This window comes from Callorhinus ursinus, unplaced genomic scaffold (genome assembly GCF_003265705.2).
Source record: "Callorhinus ursinus isolate GAN/ISIS: 27379988/994484 unplaced genomic scaffold, GSC_fseal_2.0 scaffold2, whole genome shotgun sequence".
Classification (NCBI taxonomy): Eukaryota; Metazoa; Chordata; class Mammalia; order Carnivora; family Otariidae; genus Callorhinus; species Callorhinus ursinus.
Window position 1 is genome coordinate 48590513 of NW_027397064.1, and position 25150 is coordinate 48615662.

General features: G+C 40.3%; 1 protein-coding gene across 2 annotated transcripts in view; it reads left to right on the forward strand.

Moving 5' to 3' along the window:
- The first annotated feature begins 8266 nt into the window (after window positions 1-8266).
- The window catches only part of FRZB (frizzled related protein), a 31774-nt gene continuing 14890 nt past the window's right edge, over window positions 8267-25150 (forward strand). Inside the window, exons 1-3 of one of the 2 annotated variants that reach the window (XM_073904604.1) lie at window positions 8267-8309; window positions 9034-9795; window positions 15986-16033. In XM_073904604.1, the coding sequence (XP_073760705.1) occupies window positions 9318-9795; window positions 15986-16033 (526 nt within the window). In that variant the 5' untranslated portion in view covers window positions 8267-8309; window positions 9034-9317. Of the gene's footprint in view, window positions 8310-8875; window positions 9796-15985; window positions 16034-25150 lie in introns of those variants that run through there. The other variant, XM_025887522.2, reaches the window with a different exon arrangement.

A 25150-nucleotide genomic window follows, 5' to 3' on the forward strand; every position in this document is an offset into this window, starting at 1 on the left:
TTGGAGGCGGTCATGTATCATAATGTTATAAGTAATGGGCTTAACCAGATGTTTTTCCTCTGGGTTCAAAAAATTACTTGCTACTGTGTTCAATTAATAATATTGTATTAATAACATATCAGTCATATATTCAGGGTAGGATTTGAAAATTATAATCTTCCTGTCTTGCCTTATTATTTCTGAGAGATTGCTCAAAGAAGACAAGTTTTACCGAACAAATTTCCTAAGATAAAACCAATCTTGGTGTTAAGGTCTTTGCTACTTATCATCAGAATGAATCAGGATATCAGGAGAATCAATGGAATAGAATTGAGAATCCAGAAACACCCTTTACATTTATGTTCACTTGATTCTTGACAGAGATGTCAAAACATGAAATGGGGAAGGAATAATCTTTTCTACAAATAGTGCTGAGACAACTAGATAGGCACATGCAAAAGAATGGAGTTGGACCCCTTCCTCACACCATGCACAAAAACAAGCTAAAAATGGATGATAGCCTTAAATGCAAGAGTTGAAACTATAACATTTTTAGAACAAAGCAGAAGAGTAAATCTTGTGATCTTGGGTTACTTAAAGCCTTCTTAGATATAACACTAAAAAGCACAAGAGACAAAAGAAAAAGGTAGATAAATTGAACTTCACCAATATTAAAAACTTTTGTGCTTCAAAGAACACTATTAAGCACATGAAAAGACAAACCATAGGCTGAGGAAAGGTATTTGTAAATGATATATCTGATAAGGGACTTGTGTCTAGACTATATAAAGAATCCTTACAACTCAAAACAAAACAAAACAAGAACAAATCATCAATGACAAACAACCCAATTAAAAAATGCAAAGGGTCTGAATTGAGATTTCTCTGAAAATGATACATAAGTAGCAAATAGGACTTGAAAAGATGCTCAATATAACTAGTCGTTAAGAAAATACACATCCAAACCACAACGAGATGTCATTTCACACTCATTAGGATGGCTATAATAAAAAAGACAGACATTTATAGTAAATGATTACGAGGATGTGGAGAAATTGGAACGCTTACACATTGCTGGTAGGAATGCAAAATGGTATAGTTAATTGGAAAAGAGTTTGGCAGTCCCTCAAAAGGTTAAAAATGAAGTTACTATGTAATCCAGCAAATTCACTCCTGAGGATATACCCAATAGAAATGAAAACATATGTCCACACACAAAAAATGTGTGCACAAATGTTATAGCAGCATTATTCATTATAGCCCCAAAGTGGAAAAAAACAGGTGCCCATCAGCTGATGGGTATTTGGTTTTTTTCCACTTTTTGGCTACAACATAGGTTAACCTAAAAACAATACAGGAGGTGAAAGAAGCCAGTCACAAAGAACCCATATTGTATGATTCCATTTATAGGAATATGCACATATATGTTTAAAATAGGCAAATCTGTAGAGATAGAATGTAGATTAGTTGTTATCTAGCGCTGAAGGGATTAAGGGGGAAATGAGAAGTGACTGGTAATGGGTTTGGGTTTCTTTTTTGGGGTGATGAAAATGCTCTAAAATTGATAGTGATGATTGTTACATAACTCTGTGAATAAGCTAAGGACCACTGTATTGTATGCTTTAAAAGAGTGAACTTTATAAATTTTATGTGAATTATATCTCAATACAGCTGTTATTAAAAAAAGATACCTGAGGAATGGCATGCAATTTAGTAGGTTGAGTATTTACATTATATTAAAGCTTCCCAAACTGCTCCTTGTGGGCATTGTGCCTAGGGGAGGAGTAACTTCTCATGCAGAGGACTGTCTGAATTGGAATCCTGATATGACCTTTTGTTAAGTCATGGGATCTTAGGAAAATGATTCATTCTGTGGCACAGCTTCTTCATTCATAAAATGGGAATAATAATGCTGCTATGGTATAGAGTTGTTTTGATGCTTAAATGAGTGAGATGCTTTAATAGTGCTGGGCATGTAGTAAATCAGTCAATGCTGTGTAAGTATTTGTTATTATGATAGAGTCTACAAAATTCAAAATTTCATCCTCTGGTGCTGACTGAATTCCAGCTTGTCCTGTTTCCAACTTAGGGAATAAATACATTGAAAAAGGAGCCCAACTTTGAGTAAGGAAAATAGATTTCCTGGGACAAATTTCAGACAGATAGCAAAACAAGATATGGAGGAAGAATAAAATAACATCTGCATTTGCCTCCTCATGATCCAGTTCTTTATGATGGAAAAATGGAGAGAATGATTGAGAGAGTATCAGCCAGAGGTAGAGTTATTAGCTAGTGATGGGACGAGTAAAGTAGCTGAGGGGACCTTGAGGGTCAAGGGCATCAATTAGAAAGGATCGGGGGGAAAAACTGAATAGGATGATTAATATTCTTGGGGTAGCAAGAAGGTCAGCAGGCCAGGATCCAGACATGGGGTAATTTAGCTTATTGGTGAAATAAGGGTAATAAACCTAGTCCCAGGAACGGTTCTGTTAACACTGGGAGGATCCCTGTTAAGATTTAGGCCTTAACATTGGCTAAATTATTTTTGAAATGCCTCATTTTGACCCTAGAAATTTTTCAGTAGCCATTTCTGATATTCTGATGAACATTGACTCTTCAAGACCGAGGAAACAAAAATTGACTTAAAAAAATTCATTGGCTTTAGTAACTGATATATTTGCCAAGTTGGCAGATTCATGTTCTCATTATTTATATATCCATGGAAGAGAACAATTCATCTTCCAGGTTAAAGATGAGATGTACGACTCACATTTAACAATGCACAGATGACTGAGGACTAGCTGGGTTATTGCTTCTTATTGATTGCTTTGCAGGATTTCTAATATTGTGGGGATTATTTTAAGGCTTTTCTGACTTGGCCTTGATGGTCACAGTCAGTTGCTCAGTTGTTCAGCCATAAGCCTAGAGCCCACGTTGGAATGACCTGTGTGCCTCTTGATCTCCCTTCACCAACAGAGGGGGAACTAGGGAGGAAATCAAAGACTTTTAAAGGTATAAAATGTAAGATGTAGCAAAACACGTAGGTCTATTGTAGAGTAAGATGGCAAAAGGGTATTCTAGAAATCATCTGTAATTACATATTGTCAAAGGGAGATTAGAAAGAAATTCAGGATCACCTGAGTTTCAAGTGTTGTTAGATGGGGGTTCACTACAGTCTGGGGTCCACTCGGATGTGTCCCATACCTCTCCTTCTGGAGCCCCAAATCCATTTGGGCTATTTGGAAGATTTGGATGATTTTATGTGATTATGAAAATGCAATATCATTATGTTTAATTATCGTACATATTGTATATAGGCGTTGGTGCTTCCAAATGAAAGAAAAACACACACTTCCATCGAAGAAGGATGGTGTAAATAGAAAGACCATTGAATTGAGCACCCATTAACTGCCATTAGCTGACTCCATGATTTTGCAGAAGTGATTTTTCATCTCTGAGTTTTTTTCAAAATTAGGTTAGGGAAGGCTGGGAGGTTAGAGAGGGGAGGAACAGGAGGGTGGGCCAGACTGCTGAGGTTCATTCCATTACTAAGATACTCTGGTTACTCCTGGAACTTCTTTGAAGCTGGATCTATTGTTCTTTTGTTGTCAGTGGGGGTGGAGTGGTGCTATTTTCCTTTAGGAAAGTACGTGAGGGTCAGATTGCCAGCTGGTTTTATCGTCAAGTCTCACTGGGGCTCTGAGGTTTGCCTTTGAGTAACTAGCAGAGAAATCTAGTCCTTTTTCCCTCCCTAGACCCCCTTGAGAGTGTCATTTAGCTGGTAGACTGCTTTATTGAAATTTTGTTTCTAAATTCCTCCTAAGAAAAGATCACCCAGAGATAAAATAATGGAATCTTTATAATACGCAAAGTTTACTAAGGGTAAATCAGGGCTTCATCTCTTGTTCAAAAGAGTGATTCTCAAAGTGTTGTCCCTGGACAGCAATACCAGATCACCTGGGAACATATGAGAAATGCCAAATCTCAGGCCCCACCCCAGACCTACTCTACCAGAAGCTGCATGGGGCCCAGCAATCCACGTTTCCCCAAGCCCTGCAGGGGATTTTGCTGCACGCCACAGGTTGAGGGCCCCTGCCCTGATGCTGATGAAGCTCACCGGCCGGAAGCTTTTATTGGATTGTTTGCAGACTGGAAAGGTAATACCTTCCTAAAGTGGAACTTGAGGAATTATAAGGTCCGCAGAATAGTTTGAATGAGGCCACAAAGCAATAAGATCGCCCCCTCCGAAGAGCAAGGCTTCACATTCTGTTCCTGGGAAGGCAAAGCCAGTGTCTGACAACCAGTGTGGACAGGGTTCAGGCCAAAACCTAGGTCCACAGAGAGCCCTGGTCCATCCTGTTCCCAAATCCTCTCTGCCTAGGAAGAAATGTGATTGTTGGAGTTGGGAAAGGAGCATGGATTCAAGTCCCACCTCCGACAGGTCCTATTCTAGTCGAGAGAACTTTGGGAAATTCCTCCATTCCTCTGAGCCTCGGTTTCTTTGTCTTTGCAACTAATACCTCCTGCAAAGCACCGAATGGCTTAGGTGGCTCACAGATAGTAGGTACTCAATAAACACTAGTTCACTTGCTCCCTGGGTATGTAAGGCTGATCCCCAGTTGGTGCAGAATGGGACTAGCCTCAGTCATTCAGACTGATCCATGTCCATGCTGTACTAGTTGATAATTATTTCACAGATCAGCCCTGCCTGTAGAAATATAAGCACATTTTCTTAAGGGACAGATGTCGATCCTCTTTTAAACACAAACCCAGGGTAAGTTTAAAGTGTGCTTAAACAGATGAAAAAGAATGTTGGACACTTAAATTATTGTCAAAAAACAAGACATTACAAATTCTTTTTTTTTTTTAATTGGTCAAATTTAAATTTTGGAAAGATGGCTATTTCACAGTGAAAACCTCTAGGAAGATCTTTTTTTTTCTGTTTGGTATTTTATTTTTTATTTCATTTTATTTTTAAAAAGAGATTATTTACTTATTTATTTGAGAGAGAGAGAGATTCAGAAATAGCGAGAAAGAGGAGAGGGAGAACCAGGCTCTGCATTGAGCAGGGAGTCCGACTTGGGGCCATGACCTGAGCCTGAGGCAGATGCTTAACTGGCTGAGCCACCCAGGCATCCCTGGTATTTTATTTTTATCTTCTTAAATTTTTTTTAAAGATTTTATTTATTTGACAGAGAGAGACACAGTGAGAGAGGGAACACAAGCAGGGGGGAGTGGGAGAGGGAGAAGCAGGCCTCCCAGCTGAGCAGGGACCCCGATGTGGGGCTCGATCCCAGGACCCTGAGATCATGACCTGAGCCGAAGGCAGATGCTTAACAACTGAGCCACCCAGATGCCCCATCTTTTTAAATTTTAATTCCAGTGTAGTTAACAGCCAATGTTCTATCAGTTTCAGGTGTACAATATAGTGATTCAACAATTCTATATAGGAAGATCTTTTCTTGAAGTCACTACTGGAACCCTTGTTAGGAAATTAGATGAAATGCCAATGACCATAGTGCCATGATGCATTCTGAGAAAGCTTATTGGCCATGCATAGGTCTGGGGGCAGTTCCTAAGCAGCTGAGAGCCCAGAATTGACTCACAGCCCAAGTAGGTGCTGGGGGCGGGTGCTATGCTCTCAGAGAGTCAGGGGCCACACACACTACTTTGAAGTGCCCTCATCCCCTGAAGAGGCACTGGATATGCTTTGGTGGGGGTGGGGGGGGTGGGGAGCCTTTTAAGGTCCTGGAATCTGGCTTCATAGATGTTTTCCAGTATGGTCTTGGTTCATTAATAATTTGCATTTGCCACCTTGACAACTTTCTCAAATATAAAATCCACTGCAAAAATCTTTGATTTTCCTCCTTAGTTCTAAAAAGTGAGTTTTAAAAGATCCCTATTGCTGTGCCCATCAGAATATCACTTAAAAAGCTTCAATTCTCCAGCCACTTATGTGTTGCCTGCAAATTCTTTAAGCTTTCTTCGGCAGATCTGGGGAGATGTTTAAAGCAGTCCACTGCTTTCATGCAGCCCAGTCCCACTGTAATGTTACAGAAGGATTCAGTCAGCTCAACACCGGTTAAATAAAACCGTGCAAAAATAACATCAGAGAAATAAATGACCTATGACCTATTTCCTCTGAGGAACCAGGTTTCAACCTTCCCTTAATTTTCTCTAACTGTGGGGCTGTTGGAAGGGCATTAATTCTCAGGGGTATGGCTCATCCACTAGTGGAGACTGTTTGTCATATCTAATTGGTGTTTCCTTCAGGATCACATGGCCTATTGTTCAAACTTCGCTATTTGTTCAAATTGTATTTTATTTCTCTTTCAGATGTTTATTATTTTTTACTTTTTAGACATTTATACTTTAATATTTAAAATATTGCATTCTAAGTATACCAGTTCACATTTCTCAAATGTCTGTTTAAAAAAAAGAGAAGATGAATTCTCTTCTTGAAAAAAATCACACGTGCCATTTAGGAAGGCAGAGCACACCCAGATGAAATAATAAAAGAAAAAAAATTTTTTTTAAAGATTTTATTTATTTATTTGACAGAGAGAGACACAGTGAGAGAGGGAATACAAGCAGGGGGAATGGGAGAGGGAGAATCAGGCTTCCTGTGGAGCAAGGAGCCCGATGCGGGGCTCGATCCCAGGACCCCGGGATCATGACCTGAGCCGAAGGCAGACGCTTAATGACTAAGCCACCCAGGTGCCCCAGAGAAAAAATTTTAAAGCAGTAAATTGACAGGTGCTAAAGAATAATTTGCAAAAATGAACAAAGTTCAAGAGGAACTAGTTAGAAAAATGAACAGACCCAGGCAGTGTACTCAAAAAGGCTTCTGGGAGGCAGTGAAATTTATTTTGGGTTTTAATAAAGACACATCTGGATTAGAGAAAACTTGTGGGGGGACGTTAGACAAAGTGGATAAGTAACTTCTGTGAAGGGGAAGGAAAGCAGCTTTTATTTCAGATAGTTGTGGAACCATAAAAACAATTAGCTTGTTTCTTCTTACAATGTAAGACTTAGGATGAACAGAACATATATATAGCAAACAATCTATTACAGCTACTCTTCGTTTTTTCCAATTTATTGAAAATCCCAGCCACATTTTTAGATGCAGATTAGCCCGCAAATGCTCTAATATTGACTGTTTTCAATTTTCTTCCGCCAAATTGTACTTGCTATATCATTTTTCATCTAATTCATGTCTATAAGTTTTGGCTTTGTTCTCTTACATGACATTAAATGACTGTAGACCAGGCAAAGTTTGTATACTAACTCAATGACTCCCTACCTACCATCTGTTGTGTTTTTTCCCCCTAAGTGCAACAAACTTTCTTCTGCAAAAATTTAACTTTAGTCACAAACTGGTGTTTATGGTCATTTTAGAGATAAAATTTCATAAACCCAAGTGAGCACTGCTGTTTTGTTAGTGCCATCAGGTCAATGCTGGCGAGTGGAAACCAGCATCTCCCTGTGTGCTCTGAAGTGGGGGCATCTTTTTTTTCGGCTTCTCACTGACTGTGAGAAATGGCTGGATTAAAGCAGCAAAATATTTCAATGATGCAGAGCAAAGGTGACTTCCTGTTTTGTTTTAGGGTTTGTTTCCTTCTCTTCTCAATGAAGGCTGTGTTTTCTGATGCGTCTGCAATCCTTTTGCTGGGTGAAAGGGCAGGGTGCAGGGCCTCTGTAGGTCATTCCATTTACAATATGCCCTGAGAAGGCAGAGGGGGAGAGGAAGGAAAAGGGGCGGCTCATTAGTGGAAGGAGCAGAACAGGAGGGGATCTGTTTTCTATTTTCTTCTCTAGATTGAGCTAATTTGGATGGAAAGGGTTTTATTGTCGTCATCATCATGATTATTATTACCTGTGTGTAATTTTCCTACGTGGTTCTCTCGTGTTAGGTGAAATTGTTGGTGACAAGAGATAGTGTCACGTTATTGTAGTGAGTAAAATCAGAATAAAAAATATCTAAATACTTCAAAGCAGGTAGTTTTTTACTCTTAACCTTAAGAAGCAAAACTCAAAAATTCTAATTCTGCAGGGCAAAGAAAAAAAATTTAAACCCGTTTCTTGCTTCTGGTGGCCCACTTGTAATTATGTACAACATTTCTTTTCTTTCTTTTTTTTGAAAGGCAGTCTCCCCCCCTCCCACTTTGTTATTCATAATGGAGACTCGTGTAGACCTGACCTCTGGGTTGATAAGCCTCCACTGCTGCATGCAGGGCGCTGTGCTTTCTGTGACTTGGACTTGTAAAGCGACATTACTGCAGTCCATCCTCCTCAGGTCTGACTTTGCGCAGAGCTGGTGATCCGCAGAGGTAAAGCTTAAAGAGCCACCTCCAGGGAGCGAGGGTGCTTGGGCGGGCTCCCAAGTGGGGAACTTGGGGTACTCCTCCATGAAGGATTGTGGTTGGCTTTCAGCGAGGGGCTGGGGGCTCTTCTTTGGAGCCAGTGTGGGGATGGGGAAGGGATGCACGTCTCAAGTCAGCGCCCTGTGGGGTTGTAGCGTCCGGGCTGCTTCTCCAGGCTGCCCTCCCCTCTGCCTCCAACCCGCAGACCTTCTCTCCTCCATCCCCGCTCCCTTCCCGGGAAAAGGAGCCGGCGTTGGAGGGCTGGGACTGCACCCGGCGCGGGGGGCGGGCAGAGCTGCCTCTCTGGCCAGGAGGTGGGAAAATGAAGAGCACCGGGTCCGAGGCATAGACCTCGCGTCGGGGCTCCTGCGGCGGCCGGGTCCTTCCAGCCTGCGGCGGTCGCTGCAGCCGCGGCAGCTCCTACCAAGAGCTGGATCTTTTTGCTCAGTCTACAAGACTTGAAAACTCTTACTGCACCCTCCTCCCCCATTTAGAGTCTTTTCCCTCCGGTTTCCCCCTCCATCCCCCGCACCGCTCCCCCCTTGGAGAATTTCCTGCTTCTGTTAACACCTTTTCGTAATCCAGGGGACGTGACAGTCCAGAGCTCCAAGTGCCTCAGCTGAATTCTACTTTTGTTTTTATTTCTCCCTCGCTTCCTCTTGTTTTCCTCTAATCTGATTCATCTGCGAAGTCTGACGCTTCTGCCAGAGGGAGCAAGGAATAAAGAGATGCTGCTGCCCCAGAAGGCTTAGACGTCGGGAAAGAAGAGCCAGAGCGGCAGGGGCGGCGGCGGCAGGAGATCGGCGGAGCTCGTGGGACCCCATTGGGGGAATTTGATCCAAGGAAACTGAGATCGTCGGGGGAGGAGAAGCTCCCAGATCATTGTGTCCATTTGCAGGGGGGGAAGAGGGGACCGCGGAGCGGGCCTCTCGGCGTGCTCGGCACTACTCCACCCTGCCCCGTCCTGCCGGGATCATGGTCTGCGGCAGTCCAGGAGGGATGCTGCTTCTGCGGGCCGGGCTGCTCGCTCTGGCTGCGCTTTGCCTGCTCTGGGTGCCCGAAGCTCGGGCTGCAGCCTGTGAGCCCGTCCGCATCCCCCTGTGCAAGTCCCTGCCCTGGAACATGACCAAGATGCCCAACCACCTGCACCACAGCACCCAGGCCAACGCCATCCTGGCCATCGAGCAGTTCGAAGGTCTGCTGGGCACCCACTGCAGTCCCGATCTGCTCTTCTTCCTCTGTGCCATGTACGCGCCCATCTGCACCATCGACTTCCAGCACGAGCCCATCAAGCCCTGCAAGTCTGTGTGCGAGCGGGCCCGGCAGGGCTGCGAGCCCATCCTCATCAAGTACCGCCACTCGTGGCCTGAGAGTCTGGCCTGCGAGGAGCTGCCTGTTTATGACCGTGGAGTGTGCATCTCTCCCGAGGCTATCGTCACCGCGGACGGAGCTGGTGAGTCCTGACCTGGCCCGGCCTCTCTGCTGACCTCCAGCCACCCCGCTTCTCGCTTCTGGGAGTTTTTGTTACTCGCCTTTTACTTTCTAATTCTGCCTTTTTTTCTTGGGATCGCTTCTCTGAATCACTCCTCTGTGGGGCACCACTTCTTTCTTCTCTCTTCCAGACTGATGCACTCCGTGCCAGTAGGTAATCTGTCTTTCTACAACACGCATTTCATTCCACTCCCGTCACACTTGTTGTCAACACTGACCCTGCACTTTTCATCCTTTACATGTCCGCGCAGCCTCATCTTGTATGAGTGATGCTCCCTTCTTACTGTCTTAATTTGTTTACAGTCACTGCACTTTCTTCCCGGATTCTCTTGCATTCTCAAGCATCCGTTTTCCATAGCTTTGCTGTTTTAGCCGCTTGTCAAGATTGTGTGGTGAAAACAAAACCGAAGCACCCTTTTCTTCAAATCATTAGAAATGCCTAGATAATTTCAGTAACCTTACTCCAACCCACAGATGTTAGTGGTATGTGTTTGCTCAAAGTCCAATTTGAGCAATTACCTTCACCTTAAATTTCCCCCTCCTTTCAATGAGATAAATTGTTCTTCCATTCCGGACTGAAACAGCTGTGAAACATTGCTATGCACTGCTAATTGGCTTCTGTGACTTGCTCCCAGCCACAGAGCTGGTGAAGTGAAATTGCTGGGCTCTTTTCACATTCCCACATGCCTTCAAGTCCTTTTGTAAGTGACATATGGATGAAAGGAGTTATATTTAAGGCGTGTTATCATCATTCACTCATGTAATGTTATTTTGAATCTCAGCCCTTATCCCATTGTTAGGCTCTGCAAGTATGTCTTTAATATCTTATTTCATGCCCTTTGTTCTGTGTGTGCATCAACCATACATTCATCTTAATCTTTCCTTACCGGAAAGCTGGACTGCAGTTCTACATTTAATGGAATCAATCACAAGTTGTTTTCTCACTAGTGTTTGGTTTAATTTTGACACTCCTAACTCTGAAGATCTCAGCTAGACCTAGTTCATTATCGTTCATTTAATTCTTACTAAATGTCACTCTTACCAGTTACCCCTGAACTCAAATTTCACCCTCATAGAATTTCATATTTTTTATGGTTGGTCCTTTTTCATACCCCCCGCCCCCACACCAAGGAATTCTGTTATTAGATGTGATGACTTGATTGCCTCTTCTGTTCATTTCCTGGGTATCAGTTTTTTTTCCTCCTGCCTCTCAACTTGCTCAGCCTATGCTCATGGCCTTAGTCCATTTCTAGGTAATAGTTCTTTGTTTCAGAGAAATGACGTGGGAAAATTGCTTTCTGTGCACATTGACCTGCTTAACGGAAAGTGAGTGAAGAGGCAAAAAGTACAAATAGCTGCAAAACCAGCACTGAACAGAAAGATTCCAGAAGCTCAGAAGCTTTTCCATCGTCCTCTCACTTAGCGAATTGGTCTTATATAGACCTATTGTCTTCTTGATTTTAATCAAGAGCTAAGAACTGGTTGTATACTATAAGCAGAAAGGAATGTACTTCTTATTAATCTTTGGGCTAAAAGAGCACTCTTGAGCCTTTGTACTCACTAACGTCACAGGCTGCGTAGAATCTGGAAGAGCTTGGTCAGTTGCTGCCCTGGTTTGCCAGGCACTTAGAATCAGTTAAATGCTGGCGCTTCGCTCAGGCCAAGGACTAGGAATGAGGTGGCTGTGGTTCACTCTGAAATGCTTTCCTCCCCTTAAAGGAAAAGACTTGCTCTGAAACCTCTCTTAGAGATGGACCTCAAATGAGAGAGGCTTGGCAAGGGTAACAGCTTTCAAAAGCCATGGTCAATATGGATGGGAAGCAGTTTCCTTAAGTGTCCCTGAATTACCTATCATTGGGGACCGAATGCAGAACAGTTGCTTCATTGAAGCACTCAAATAGGCCATCATGGAAACAATTTGTCAGTACGTGGGACCTGGTTTCTGAGCTGCTTTAAAATGCCATAATATCTGCTTTGTTGACAGCATCCTTGCTAGAAAAATAGGGAGGGTTAGGTGGCAGTGGGAACCATATTTTTGTGACAGTCTCCCTTTACCACAACCTTCAGTGTGAGTCTGAGAGACACCAGCGGCAGGAGGCAGCTGCAGGGGAGGTGGGGATGGGGAACAGAGAAGGTGGAGTCTACCCCCAAGGGTCTCCTGGCTTCCCAGGCCAGCTTGCTGAAAATTGCATTCCCTATCCTGGGTCAAACTGTCAGGCACCTGGAATTACTTAGTAACTACCATATGTGGCCAGTTTAATTTACGATGCAGTATACTCTTTGGTTCAGTGGGATATGATAGTTCACGAAGCCCCTTTTTTTTCCCTTCCTTTACGTATAAACAGAATTGCTTGTGTTTTATTAGAAACCAGTCAAATACAAAAATGAGGTCTCCCTGAATAAAAGGGGCCACCTTGCACAATCCTTCAATGCCAAGGGGATTTTTAAATCCTACCATTCACAGGGGTCTGTTATCTCCACAAACAAGTTTAGGCCCATTTACAAAGCAAAGTCTTATTGAAATGGAGTAGTGCTTCAAACTACTTTTTGCTTTCAAAATACTAAGGGCCAGCATACATTAAAAAAAAAAAACCTCCTATCCTGACCATTACCAACAAACTCCTATGACATTTGTTCTTTTTCCACATTGTCTATTTACTATGGAGCTGTGGCTTCATGTACAACTGCTTCATCTGAGAATTCATTTTGGCCACTTCAGACCTCGAGTCCAGGCTTCAGGATCGTGTGGCAAGTCAGGAGTGTGGGCTGGGAGCCCGGCAGACCAGGCACTGGCGCTGAATCTGGACTCTGCCTCCTCTTGAGTGTTATTATGGGGAAATTCTGTAAGCTCTCTGATTGAAAGTTTCTGATCTGTACCATGAAGACAGCCCACCTCTACATCCCCCCGGGGCCTGGTGAAGATGAAATGAAGTAGTATCGTACCTGGGACTTAGTCCCTGGCAGATTGTGCAGCTGCTCTGCTCTTTTCACCACTTTTGCTCGTTCTAGCAAAGTGAGGTGTTCTTTTTTGAAGTGGTATGCTGGTCAATGCAGATACAGCTTAGAAGTTTGATCACTTCAGCTCTGGAAACCAAGCTCTACGCCGGGACTCAACTGGAAAAGTGGATCTTCCTTCTGAACACATAAGCTTAACATTGCATTTTCCACAAACGGACCTGGACCTCGGCCTCAAGAATAAATCCCTTTTGGGAGCACCAGGAAGAAGGAATGAGTCTGAGGGATGTCGGTCAGTTACAAGTAGTTTATCTTGGAAATGTAGCAATCAAGAATTTAAGAAAACTTATGGTATGATATTTACCAGCTATTTATTCAACACCCATGGTTTGCCATGCCAAGGGCTTTATAATCAGTCCTCAGTCACCACTGCTTTCCGCGGCTGTGTTAGCTCGTCACCCCAGCTAACACGTCTCCACATCTCTCTCCCCTGCCTGTGCCGCGCCAGCTTTCAGGTGCAGGCACCGCTGTGCAGTCATTTCTCCATGCTCTGAGGAACAGGCAGCCTTTTCTTTAAGCCCTGGTCTGCAAATATTTGAAGGGCCGAATACCAAGAAGGAAGAATTATTTAGTGTGATAGGAAGGCAAATGGAGTGGAAAGGAGAAATGGAAATTTTAGATTAAGGCTGGAGAAAACCCAGTTCTAAGGATCCCTCACTCCATAAAATATTGAAAGGCACTCTGGACAGGGTAGGGAAGAGGGTGTCTCCGCGAGTTCTGGTATTTCATTATAGCTAACCTAATTAGTGGTGATAGAATCTTGCATAGTCCCCAAATCCTGTTTTAATAACTCCTTTTCTATTTCATTCCTACTACCAAACTTCCAAATCGTTGTTGCTATAAATAGCAAAATCGACTCCATTCTGTTTGGCCTTTGTCTTTCCATGAGGTGTATAGAAAGAAGAGCTACAGTTTTGAATAATTAAGAATTGGTTCTGTTTCTGCAGTTTCACAGTTTTAGAGGTAGGTGCCCTAAGTTGGAATTCCAGTTTTGCCATTAATGTTAGACCTTGAGCAAGTCATTTGAGATTGACTTTGGGAATAGAGAAGAACAAAAGAACTCTTCATGTGAAGTGACTGACAAATGGCCAAGCAGAGTGTGAGTGTTTAGCAACAACAGTATGCCCTCTCAGGAGAGGGATCTTGGGCAGCAACAGAACGTACCAACATTGTCTGTCTGCTGTTTTAAGTGTGTTATGCATATCGACTTATTATAATAACTCCGTGGTAGGTATTTTGAAGAAAAGGAAGCTGAGGCGTACAAGTGACTTGTGCAAGTTCATAAAGCTATTAAGAGAAAAGATTCAAGCCAGAAGCCGTTCTCCACTACACTTCCTGTCTCATGAAGAGAGAGGTGATTCATAACTTTAGAAAGAATCGGCATCTTTTGACTGTCAGATTGTAGTTAAAGGATCAAATTTTGTCCATCGTATTTTGAAAGCCCACTTATATGTAGCTTAAGAGAATAAAAGACAGCCCTGGACAGGGATTCCAAGAGATTAGAGATAACTACCTCACTGCCCTTTTGAGATAACAGAGTGCATTCCAGACTCTCACATCTAACCCAGAGCCCCTCCATCTCATCATGCCACAAAGGGCACTCTTCATTTCCTTATCCTCATCGACCTATACTTTTCTAGTATCTTTTCTATGGCTATGAGGCCCCAGCATACCCATGCTCCAGGCCTGGGAGTCAACCTTGATTTTTACCCTATTTTTTTTTTTTAAGATTTTATTTATTTGAGAGAGAGAGAGAACATGAGCAGGGGGGAGGGGCAGAGGGAGAAGGAGAAGCAGACTCCCTGCTGAGCAGGGAGCCCAACACGCAGCTTAATCCCAGGACCTGAGATCATGACCTGAGCCAAAATCAAGAGTTGGATGCTTAACAGACTGAGCCCCCCAGGCGCCCCCAGAGAGATCATTTTTGTATAGATCATATGTGTGTTATGATTATTGGACATATTAAGGAATAAAACAATTGGCATGTTACTTTAACACTTGGATACATTTATCATGAATAAAGGCTCTGAATAGGATAAAAGTCATTAAATTAATAGTATATGACTGAGTTGAACTAATGTTTTAGAATCAAGTATTTGTTGCCTATTTGTTTATTTGGTGGTTACTATCTTTCCTTGTGTAAAGCTTTTTAAATACCAGATGAATAAAAATGAAAGATAAAAAAAATCAAATCCCAGATGATGATTACTAAGCCTGTGAAAGTAATTCATTAATTGTAATTTTGAGTGCTATTGTCCTAAAATGGTATTCAGCCACTCCTTTTTAATTTATTCATGATACATCCTATAAGGAAAAAGGACAGGGGAAGAATGTTATTTTCTGTTAGGATAAACAGATATTAAACTCATTTAACAAAGTGTTAATACAAAATTAAAACATATAAAAGTTTGGAGTTCAAGTATCAATAAAAATAGATAGCGAGGTGCAGCAAGTCTCAGCATGCTATTTTGCTGAGGCACTCTTATTCACTAGAGGCTACGTTCTCAAATAGAACACAGAAGAACTTTATGTAAGTACTATTTACTGTGTATCACTACCATTTTCTGGGATTATGGTAGAGTCATTGGCAATTTCCAGTTATTACCATGTCTATTGCACTGGCTTGAGTGGTTCTTGCATGGTATGCTTGCTTTCTGCTGAAGAACTGTTTAGTTTACAGGTAACAAAGGGCATGAGAATGTGTTCTTAATGCTTTCCTGACGCACTAAGAATTTAAATATATGCTAGTCATGTGTGATACGTCTATTTATTGAAGAGATGTGTTTGCTTCTTTTAGTTAAGACACAAGCGTTAGGTGAATGCTTAATATGTACGTGGACTTTATTGTGTCAGAAATTGCATGAGACTCAAAAACTTATTAAATCCTGAAATTTTATGTGCAGTTGATGAGGATTCAAGAAAGTGTATCATCTCTCAATCACATGAAAGAATAGATCTTGTCCTTATTTGACCTGGAAGTAATAGAGTGCCAAGCTCAGGGCACTAATAAGAATCCACTTCCTTGAGACTCTTGGGTTCTTACCCAAATTAAATTCATGACTGAATTGGATTTTTATATGGGAACTTTTGAAATAACAATGACTAAAGTATAATTCTTTTATTCTATCACCTTTCAGATTTTCCTATGGATTCTAGTAATGGAAACTGTAGAGGGGCCAGCAGTGGTGAGTATATCACTATCTTCCCCTAATTTTCATTTGTTTTCAAATTAGTCTTTGTAACCTAGATACTCAACTCTTATATGGGTACGTTTGTGCCCTATGTTTTAAAAGTAAACTTAAACAATTATATTTTATTTTAAAAATTAGCATATAATAAAATTGACCTTTTCTCTTGGTCTTTAAAAATTGTGTGGATTTTATGAGTTCTGTGGATTGTAATGCATGGATAGACTTGTGTAACCACTACCACGATAAAGATACAGAATAGTTGTAACACCTCAGAAGAAACTTCCTCATGCTCTCTCTCCATAATCTTCTCTCACCCTTAACCACTGGTCATCACTGATGTATTCCCCACTCCAGCTTTGTCTTTTTGAGATGATCTTATAAATGGAATGGTAGAGTATGTAACCTTTTGAGATTGGCTTGTTTCACTTACCATAATGTCTTTGAGCTTCATCCAAGTTGTTGCTGCATGTAACAGTATCGATTCATTTTAATTGCCAAATATTTTATGACTTGAGTCTATTACCATTTGTTTAGCCATTCATGTCTTGAAGGATTATTGGTCTGTTTCTAGTTTTTGTCAGTCATGGGTAGATCTACTATAAATATTTGTGTAAAGGTTTTTGTATAAACATAATTCTTCATTTCTCTAGGGTAGATATCTAGGAATAGACTTACTGGGGTTATATGGTAAGGGTATGTTTAACTTTGTAAAAAGCTGCCAAACTGTTTCCAAAATGGCTGTTCAATTTTACACCAGCAATGTGTTAGAGTTCCAGTTGTTGTGCATCCCTTCTGGCATGTGGTATTTTCAGGTTTTTATTTTTTTAATCCTAGCTATTTTAATAGGTTTGGAGTGATAGCTTACGCCTATGAAAGTAGTGCTGTATTCTGGATATAAAGAACCATGTTTTGGTTCCATTGATTTTTCTCTTATTGTTTCTCTGTTTTCATTTTTATTGATTTCTGCTCAGTATTGCTTTCCTCTGCTTGCGTAGGATTTATTTTGCTGTCTTTTTTTCCCCCCTTAAGCTGGAAGCTTAGATTATGATTTGAGACTTTTCTTCTTTTCTAGTATAGTAATTTAATGCTATAAGTATCCATCTAAGGATGGCTTTGTTTGCTTCTCACAGAGTTTGATAGGTTTTATTTTAATTTTTCTTCTGTTTAAAATTTTATAATTTCTCTTGAGACTACCTCTTTGACTCATGAATTACCTGTGCTGTTAAATTTGCTGCTATTTGGAGATTTTTCTCTTTATGTTGTTATTTTATCCTAATTCTGCTATGATTAGAGAATATACTTTGTATAATCTTGATTTTTTTAAATTTGTTAAGGTTTATTCTGTGACCCAGGATATGATTTATCTTGGTGAATGTTTTATTTGCACTTGGGGAAAAATATGTATATTCTGCAGTTGTTGGGTAGAATGTTCTTTATTTATTTGAGAGAGAGAGAGAGAGAGAGAGAGAGAGAGATGGAGATAGTGAGAGAGAGCACAAGCAGGGAGGAGAGGGAGAAGCAGGCTCCCCGCTGAGCAAGGAGCCCAGTGCAGGGCTTGATCCCAGAGCCCTGGGATCATGACCTGAGCCAATGGCAGACACTTAAACGACTGAGTCACCCAGGTGTCCCGGGTCGAATGTTCTTTAAATGTCAATTAGATTAGTTAATACTGTTGTTCAGTACTTTTATATTCTTGCCCATTATCTGTGTGCTACATCTATTGATCACTTTGAGATTAATATTTAAGTCTCCAAATATTGTAGACTTTTTCTCTTTTCAGCACTGTCAGTTTTCTTTCATGTATTCTGAAACTCTGTTATTTGGTGCATTCACAATATTTTTATGTCTAATTGGGGAATTGACCCTTCATCAAGTAAGGTCCCTCTTTATCTCGTAATTTTCTCTGCTCTGAAGTCTATTTTCTTTGATATTAATATATAGCTTCTTCAATTTTCTTTTGATCTGTATTTGCAAGGTAATCTTTATCCTTTTATTTTTAACATACCTGTATTATTATGTTTTAAATAAATTTCTTGTAGACCTGTATAATTGGGTCATTCTTTTGTTGGTATTGTTTTTTGTCCATTTTACCAATCTTTGTCTTTTGATTGGTGTGTTGAGACCATTTACATCTAATGTGATTATTGATATGTTTGTATTTAGATCTACCATTTTATTATTTGTTTTCCGTTTGTTCCTTCTCTTTTTCATTCGTGTTTTCTATTTCCTAATTTATTTTAGATTATGTGAATGTCTCTCTCACACACGTATATATCTGTGTTATATATATATGTTTTTTTCACATGATACATGTATCATGAGAATATGTATCTATACTTTTCAGACATAAAAAGTGTTTCTTTTAAAGATTTATTTATTTTGGGGGGAGGGGCAGAGGGAGAGTGAGAGACAGAATCTCAAGCAGACTCTGTGCTGAGTGTGGAGCCTGATATGGGGCTTGATCTCGTGACCCTGAGATCATGACCTGAAACCAAGAGTCAGATGCTTAACCGATTGAGTCACCCGGGCACCCTGACATTAAAAATGTTTTAAACAACTCAATAGGAGAATAGCCTACTGTGTTGACACAGATATTTTTAATTTCTATCATTTTTCCCGATTTCTAGTATTCCTTCTACTTGAAGAGCATCCTTCAACACTTCTTTTTGGAGCAGTTCTGGTGGCAACAAATTCTCTTAGTTTTCCTTTATCTGAAAATGTCTACCTTTCACCTTTATTCCTGAAGGACATTTTCACTGGATATAGAATTTTGGGTTGGCAGTTCATTCAGGCTTAAAAAAGTTATTCCACTTACTCTGTCCTCAGTGTTTCTCATGGGACCACTGGTAGTTATTCAAATCATTGTTCCCCTATATAATGCATCAGTTTTCTCTGGTTGATTTCAAGAATTTTTCTTGGTGTTTAGTTTTCAGGAGTTGGATTATGCTATGTCTGAAATTTGATTTCTTTGGGCTTATCCTGTTTAAGGTTAACTGAGTTTCTTGAGTCTATAAGTTTTTGCATTTGTCAAATTTGGGAGGCTTTCTGCAACCATTTCTTCAAATATTTATTTTTATAGCACATTCTCTTCTACTTCCAAATCTATGATGATGTGAATGTTAGAGCTTTTGTTATTGTCCCACAGGTCCCAGAGGCTCTGTTCATTCCCCTCCCGATCTTTTCTGTTTCTTCAGATTAGATAATTTCTTTTGGTTTGTCTTCAAGTTCATTGACTCTTTTCCTTGATCATGTCTGTTCTGGTGTTGAGCCCATCCAGTGAATTTTTTTACTTCAGTTATTGCAATTTTCCACGTTCAAAATTTCCACTTGGTTCTTCATTGTATCTTCTATTTCTTTCTTGAGACTTTCTGTCTTTCCATTCATTTCAAGGGTGTTCACTATAACTTTTTGGGGAATTTTTATAAAAGCTGCCTTGAAATTGTTGGGTAACTTTAACATTTGTGTCATCCGATTTTTTTTTCCTGTACATATTGAGGTTTTTCTGATTCTTCATCTGTAGAGTAATTTATTGCATCCTGGTCATTTTGATTATTATGTTCTAAGAATTTGAGTCTTATTTAAAGTTCTATGAAAAATGTTGATATTTTTATTTTAGCAGGAGTCAATCTTGCTGGGTTAAAGTAGCAAATTCTGACTTGTCTTCTGTGGGTTGTGCTTTCAGTATCCGTTTCATTGTCAGTCTTTGCAATGCCTTTCAGATCCATTCCATGTGTATCCTACCCAGTGGCCAGCGTGAGATCAGGGCAATGATCTATCCCATAATTTAGTTTTCAAAGTCTATGGTATACTGCTTAGTGTCAGATTCATATATACCCACAGGTAAACCTACCAGTTCATAAACAATTTTATGGAATTTTTTCTAAGTTCCTCCCTCTCTGTGGTCATCTCAGTACTTTTCAGTTTGTTGGGGGCTCCCCAGCTTTGGGCTTTTGGCCAGAAAGCTGGAGCCTTATTTATCCCACTTTCTGATGTACTTCCTGTGACTGACTCTGCATCAAGGCCACATGGTGGGAGGACAAAGCAATGGGACTTTGCCCCAATCTCTTGACACTACATGTCCAATCAGAAAAAAAGTTTTTTAACATCGCAGTTTAGGCTTCTGAGGGCCTCCCTTGGTGCAGCTATTGTCAGTACTGCCCCAGGATTTCTTGAGGGATACAAGAGAATGGAGTGTTAGAAGACCCTTTCCTACTTCTTGAGTCAGAACTAGAGGGCTTCTCCTGAAGAACTCTGTCTGCATAATGCCCACTTACAGGCTATGTGCTGTGTTGAAACTAGGCTGGAGGGTACCAGAGGGGAAAAATTGATTATCCTACTACCAGTTTGATAGTACTGGTTTTCTTTCCCAATCTTCCTGCTACTATTTACTTTTTGGAGCCCTTAAGTAGTTGCTTCATGCATTCTCTGTGTTCAGTGAGAAAGACAGGGTGGAGGCTAGTTACTCCATCTTACTATAAAATAAGCATTCAAATGAAGTATGATGTATGTGAAAAAAGCACAAATCATAAGCATGCAGCTCAGTGACTTGTCACAAAGTAAACACTCTTGTGTAACCCCTGCACAGATTAGGATATATACCATTACCAGAGCTTCAGAAGCCTCCTTGTGCCACTTCCAAATTGCTCCTTCCACCCTTCTTTCCAAAGGTAACTACTAGCAGAAATTCCAATAGCATATATTAATTTTGCCTAATTTTGATCTTTTATGAATATATATATAGTGTGTGTGTGTGTGTGTGTGGCTTCCTCTGCTTCTTATTGTGCTGTGTATAGTAGTACTTCTGAATTTTCATTGCTGTGTAGTATTTTATCATATGAATATACCACACATTATTCTAATGTTCTTGGATATTTGGGTTTCTAGTTTTTATTTCTATGATTAATGCTGTATTTGCTCTTACAAGAACATTATAACTACAATTAATTACCATATACCTTTTCTATTTCACTTTCCTCTAGGAATTTGCACTGATTTGGGTCTGTGTGTCCTGCCTTGTAAGGTGTCTTTTCTTTATTTTTAAAAGATTTTTTATTTTTTTTTATTAGAGAGAGAGAGGTGTCATTCCCCTCCACAGCCTTGAGATTAGCGGGAAGTTCTTTTCTACATTTGTTTTCATTTCTGATTTAGCCTCCACAGCCCACACATTCTTTCCTTTTGGACTGGACAAGCTTCCCTGAGCACATCCTTTCCTTCTTTATAGCCCCTTGAGTTCTCAACACCCACCATTCAAAGTAGAAACAACAAATAACAGTTGCACTTTACCCCCCCCAGAAAAAAAACCCAGCTTTAGTTGTCTTTCAATGTGTTGAATCCCTGTCATAATAAAAATATTTAATGAAAGAAAAGCAGGAGGAGTTAGGTTTTCTTTCTTGGCTGTGGGGGATGCTGGTGGTGGGAAGGCTTAAGGGAAGATCTAAGAATGGGAAACAGGACTTCCCAGTGGAAAGTAGCCAATCTGGTTTTATTTGTGGTAATCAGTCAACATTCAACTTTGAATTCCAACTTTCTTCCTGACTTTGTTAAATACTATTAACTCTATACTTCTCTCCAAATTCAAGGGAAAATGGAAACTTAGAGGGAAAATACCATTCCTTTTCTATTGAGAATCCTGTATCTTTAAACTATTAATGTCAGAACAAAACAAACTATTAATACCTAAAGAATTATTTTAGTTGTTAATTTACCTGCTCATCCTCTATAAGAATCATTCCACTGAAATGACCTGAGATCATGACCTGAGCCAAAATCAAGAGTCGGGTGCTTAACCGACTGAGCCACCCAGGTGCCTCTGCCTTGTAAGGTGACTTATATGTGGAAGTGGAATATTTATTTTATTGAATTGTAAATAAGTTTAAGATATGAATTTTCATTAGACTGCAGCAGTTTTCACTGTTGATTTCCATTGAATCTTGTCAGAGTGACAAGGGTTTGGCCAGAGGCAATGTCTGCCAAAGGTGCCCAACAAACATTTATCTTGTGAAAAAACATAAGTGAATGAAAATGACTTATTTAGAATTATTTTATTACCTTCTTGATGCAATTGAGAATGTTTTGGCAGTGTCATAAAATCAGCTGGAAATTATTGGTGTCTAGCCCTGGTTCTATTTTAATGATCACTCCTACTCTATATTTGATCAAAACAAACCACAAGGCTCATTTGTATAGTATAATTGGTAAGTCAACATTTTTGGCCAAGTGCAGGCATGTGCTATCAAATTATCCAGAAGTTATGGTTAGAATAATATAGCACTTCAATGTGTCAACAAAAGAAGATGGCATAAATAATATACAAAAACAGTTCAATGTGTAAAACTACCTGGAATGAATGTCATTTCCTGGGTTTAGTGTTTACTGTTCCTCCTTTACAAATGTTTCCCTGTTCCCTGGTATAATGGGAACGATGAAAACCAACCAACAAACAGGCAAAACCAAGATCATTCTGCTTGCAAAAAAAATGCACTGACGTAGTCACATGTTCTGTAAAGAAAATATAAATTATTCACACTCAAAATTTTATGTTTTGGAAAAATGGAGCAGCCGAGGTTGATAAAACGGGGAATGAGGAAGGTACAAAAACATTGTAACCCACATAACCTCACTTTAAATAGTGTCAAGCTGTTTCTGCCCAGAATTTGGAAAAGAAACTCCAGTTAATTTATCCTTTGTCTGGAAGTTTAACAATTCTTTTCTTTTCTTTTTTCTCTCTTTTCTCTGTTCTCTTATAGAAGCATAACCAAATTACTTTTCTGATTTGTTTCCAAATACAAAATCAGGCTGTATTGACCTCTGAGTTTCCATCGAATGTATTTTCGAATCACGGAAACATTAGCAGTATCCCCAGTGTAAGTTGGGTGCTCTACAAAGTTTTCACTAACATCTTCCTGCCCCTATCTCAGAGGTGCTTCAGAGAAACTCTTCTGGGGGGCTGAGGGGCAGCTGCTGAGTAACTGGATTCCTGAATGCCTGCACCTGCCAGGTCTGCTCCAGCTACCCCTCTTTTGGGGATGGCCTAGGCCTGGCTTGGGTAGTATAGATTCATTCTCTCTCTCTCTCTCTCCTTCTCCAAACTTCTTTCCTCCCCTTTGACTTCCTCCTAATTTAGAGAAGGAATTTGTTTTTTTTCCTTTGGTGCAAATGTTTATTGACTATAGCAGCTGAATTAACTTGGGGGCAACTTCTGCCCTTTGCTGGAAAAAAATTAGGGTAGATAAAAAGTAGTATATTTACAATTTTACAGTAGCTTACAAGTATATGCGTCCTTTATTTTATTACTTTGCAATATTTGACTTTTGACTCCTTTTTATTCATAAACATTCTCCTTCTCCAGCTGTTACCCAAATCTCCTGGGGCTTCTCCTGCCCCCCCCCCCCCCCCCGGCAATGGGCATTCCCTGAGGCTCTGTGCTTGGCCTCTGTCCCTAGCTCTCTGCAGTGGTTTCTTCTCACTGGAGTGCAGCCAGCTCCATGGGCTTAGTTATCACTCTCGTGACTCCAGGTTTTATCACTGCCACGGGGAGAGCACCACATTTCTCCTTCAGTAAACACTTCTACCCGGGCCACCTAGTTGTACTTCAAATACAACCTAGTTAATAATTAAAGCTATCTTTGTATCACAGATTTCTTCCTTGCAACTTTCTTTTTTAGTATGTGGCACCGTTGTTTTCTCAGGTCCCCAGTATCGAAACTTCATAGTCTGCTTATTGGTCCATCCACCCCACTGTTCCTTAGAAATGTCATGGCTGCCGCCTCTTGCCAGGCATACTGTATGCCCGGGACATGGGGTGAGGGAGTGAGCAGTGACCGCACCTCCCTTTTCTGCCCTCTTTTCTATGTGCTTGAGAGGGCTAGATAGATACCTGATTTTTTTTTTAAGATTTTATTTATTTAAGAGAGCAAGCGCGCGAGAGAGCCCAGGTGGGGGAGGGGCAGGGAGAGGTGCCTGGGAGAAGCAGGCTCCCCAGTGAGCAGGGAGCCCAGATGCAGGGCTCCATCCCAGGACCCTGAAATCCCAGGGTCCTGGGATCATGACCTGAGCCAAAGGCAGACGCTTAACTGACTGAGCCACCCAGGCGCCCTGATACATGATGTTCTAAAAGACTGTGAAGCCCACTTTGCTTTTGTTAATTGAGCTCTTTAGTGTATATCGCTGAACATGATACTTCAGCTCTCATAGGAGAAAATGGGCAAATCTCATTGATTATATTTTGTATATCCTGAATGACCCTTGGATCCAGAAATGTTGTGAAGGACAGTTTATTTAAAAATTTCCAAAGACCTAAATCCTAAAGGAATAAACTAAATTTCCTTTTCTTATTAATACAGTGTTAGTCCTCTCAACCTTAAACAGTTCCCTTTTACAAAGTACAAATTACTATGAATAGAGACCTTTATTACAATATTTGAGATTTGTTTTTTAAGCTAAACTGAGCAAATGTTATTTTTGCTTTTTAAAGCCTTATTACCTATGTTCACCAATCAACTGCATTGCATTTTCCACATACTGCTCTTATCCAAAATAAAATCTAATAGATTCTTAGCCTTATGCTTATGATTGGGAAATAAATATTATTTTAAACATGTAATGAACAGCTGCTAAGTCATGGCACACTTCAGTTTATGGAAAAATGAAAGGAATGTCTTATGAATTTTTATGTTATTGGTACTTTATCGATGTATAATTCACTTACAGTAAAATGCATAATTAAGTGTATGCCACACTGAATTTTGGCAAATGTATACATCTATGTAGCTATCACTCAGATCAAAATAAAGACATTTCCATCACCCGTGAGAATTCCCTTGGGCCCAATCACCCACCCCACTGTGAGGCAAGCACAGATGTTATTTTTATCACCATAGATTAATGTCTGTTTTTCAGATTCATGTAAATGGAATCATATAGTACAATATTCTTTTGTGACTGGCTACTTTTGTTTTTGTGTAACGTTTTTGAGATTTATCCATTTCTGTGAATCACTTCATTCTTTTTTGTGAAACAGTATACCCTTGTGGGAGCATAATACAGATGTGATTTCTCAATTTTTTTTTTTATATAGTTCTCCCCCCAAACTAAATGTAATATATATAAAAG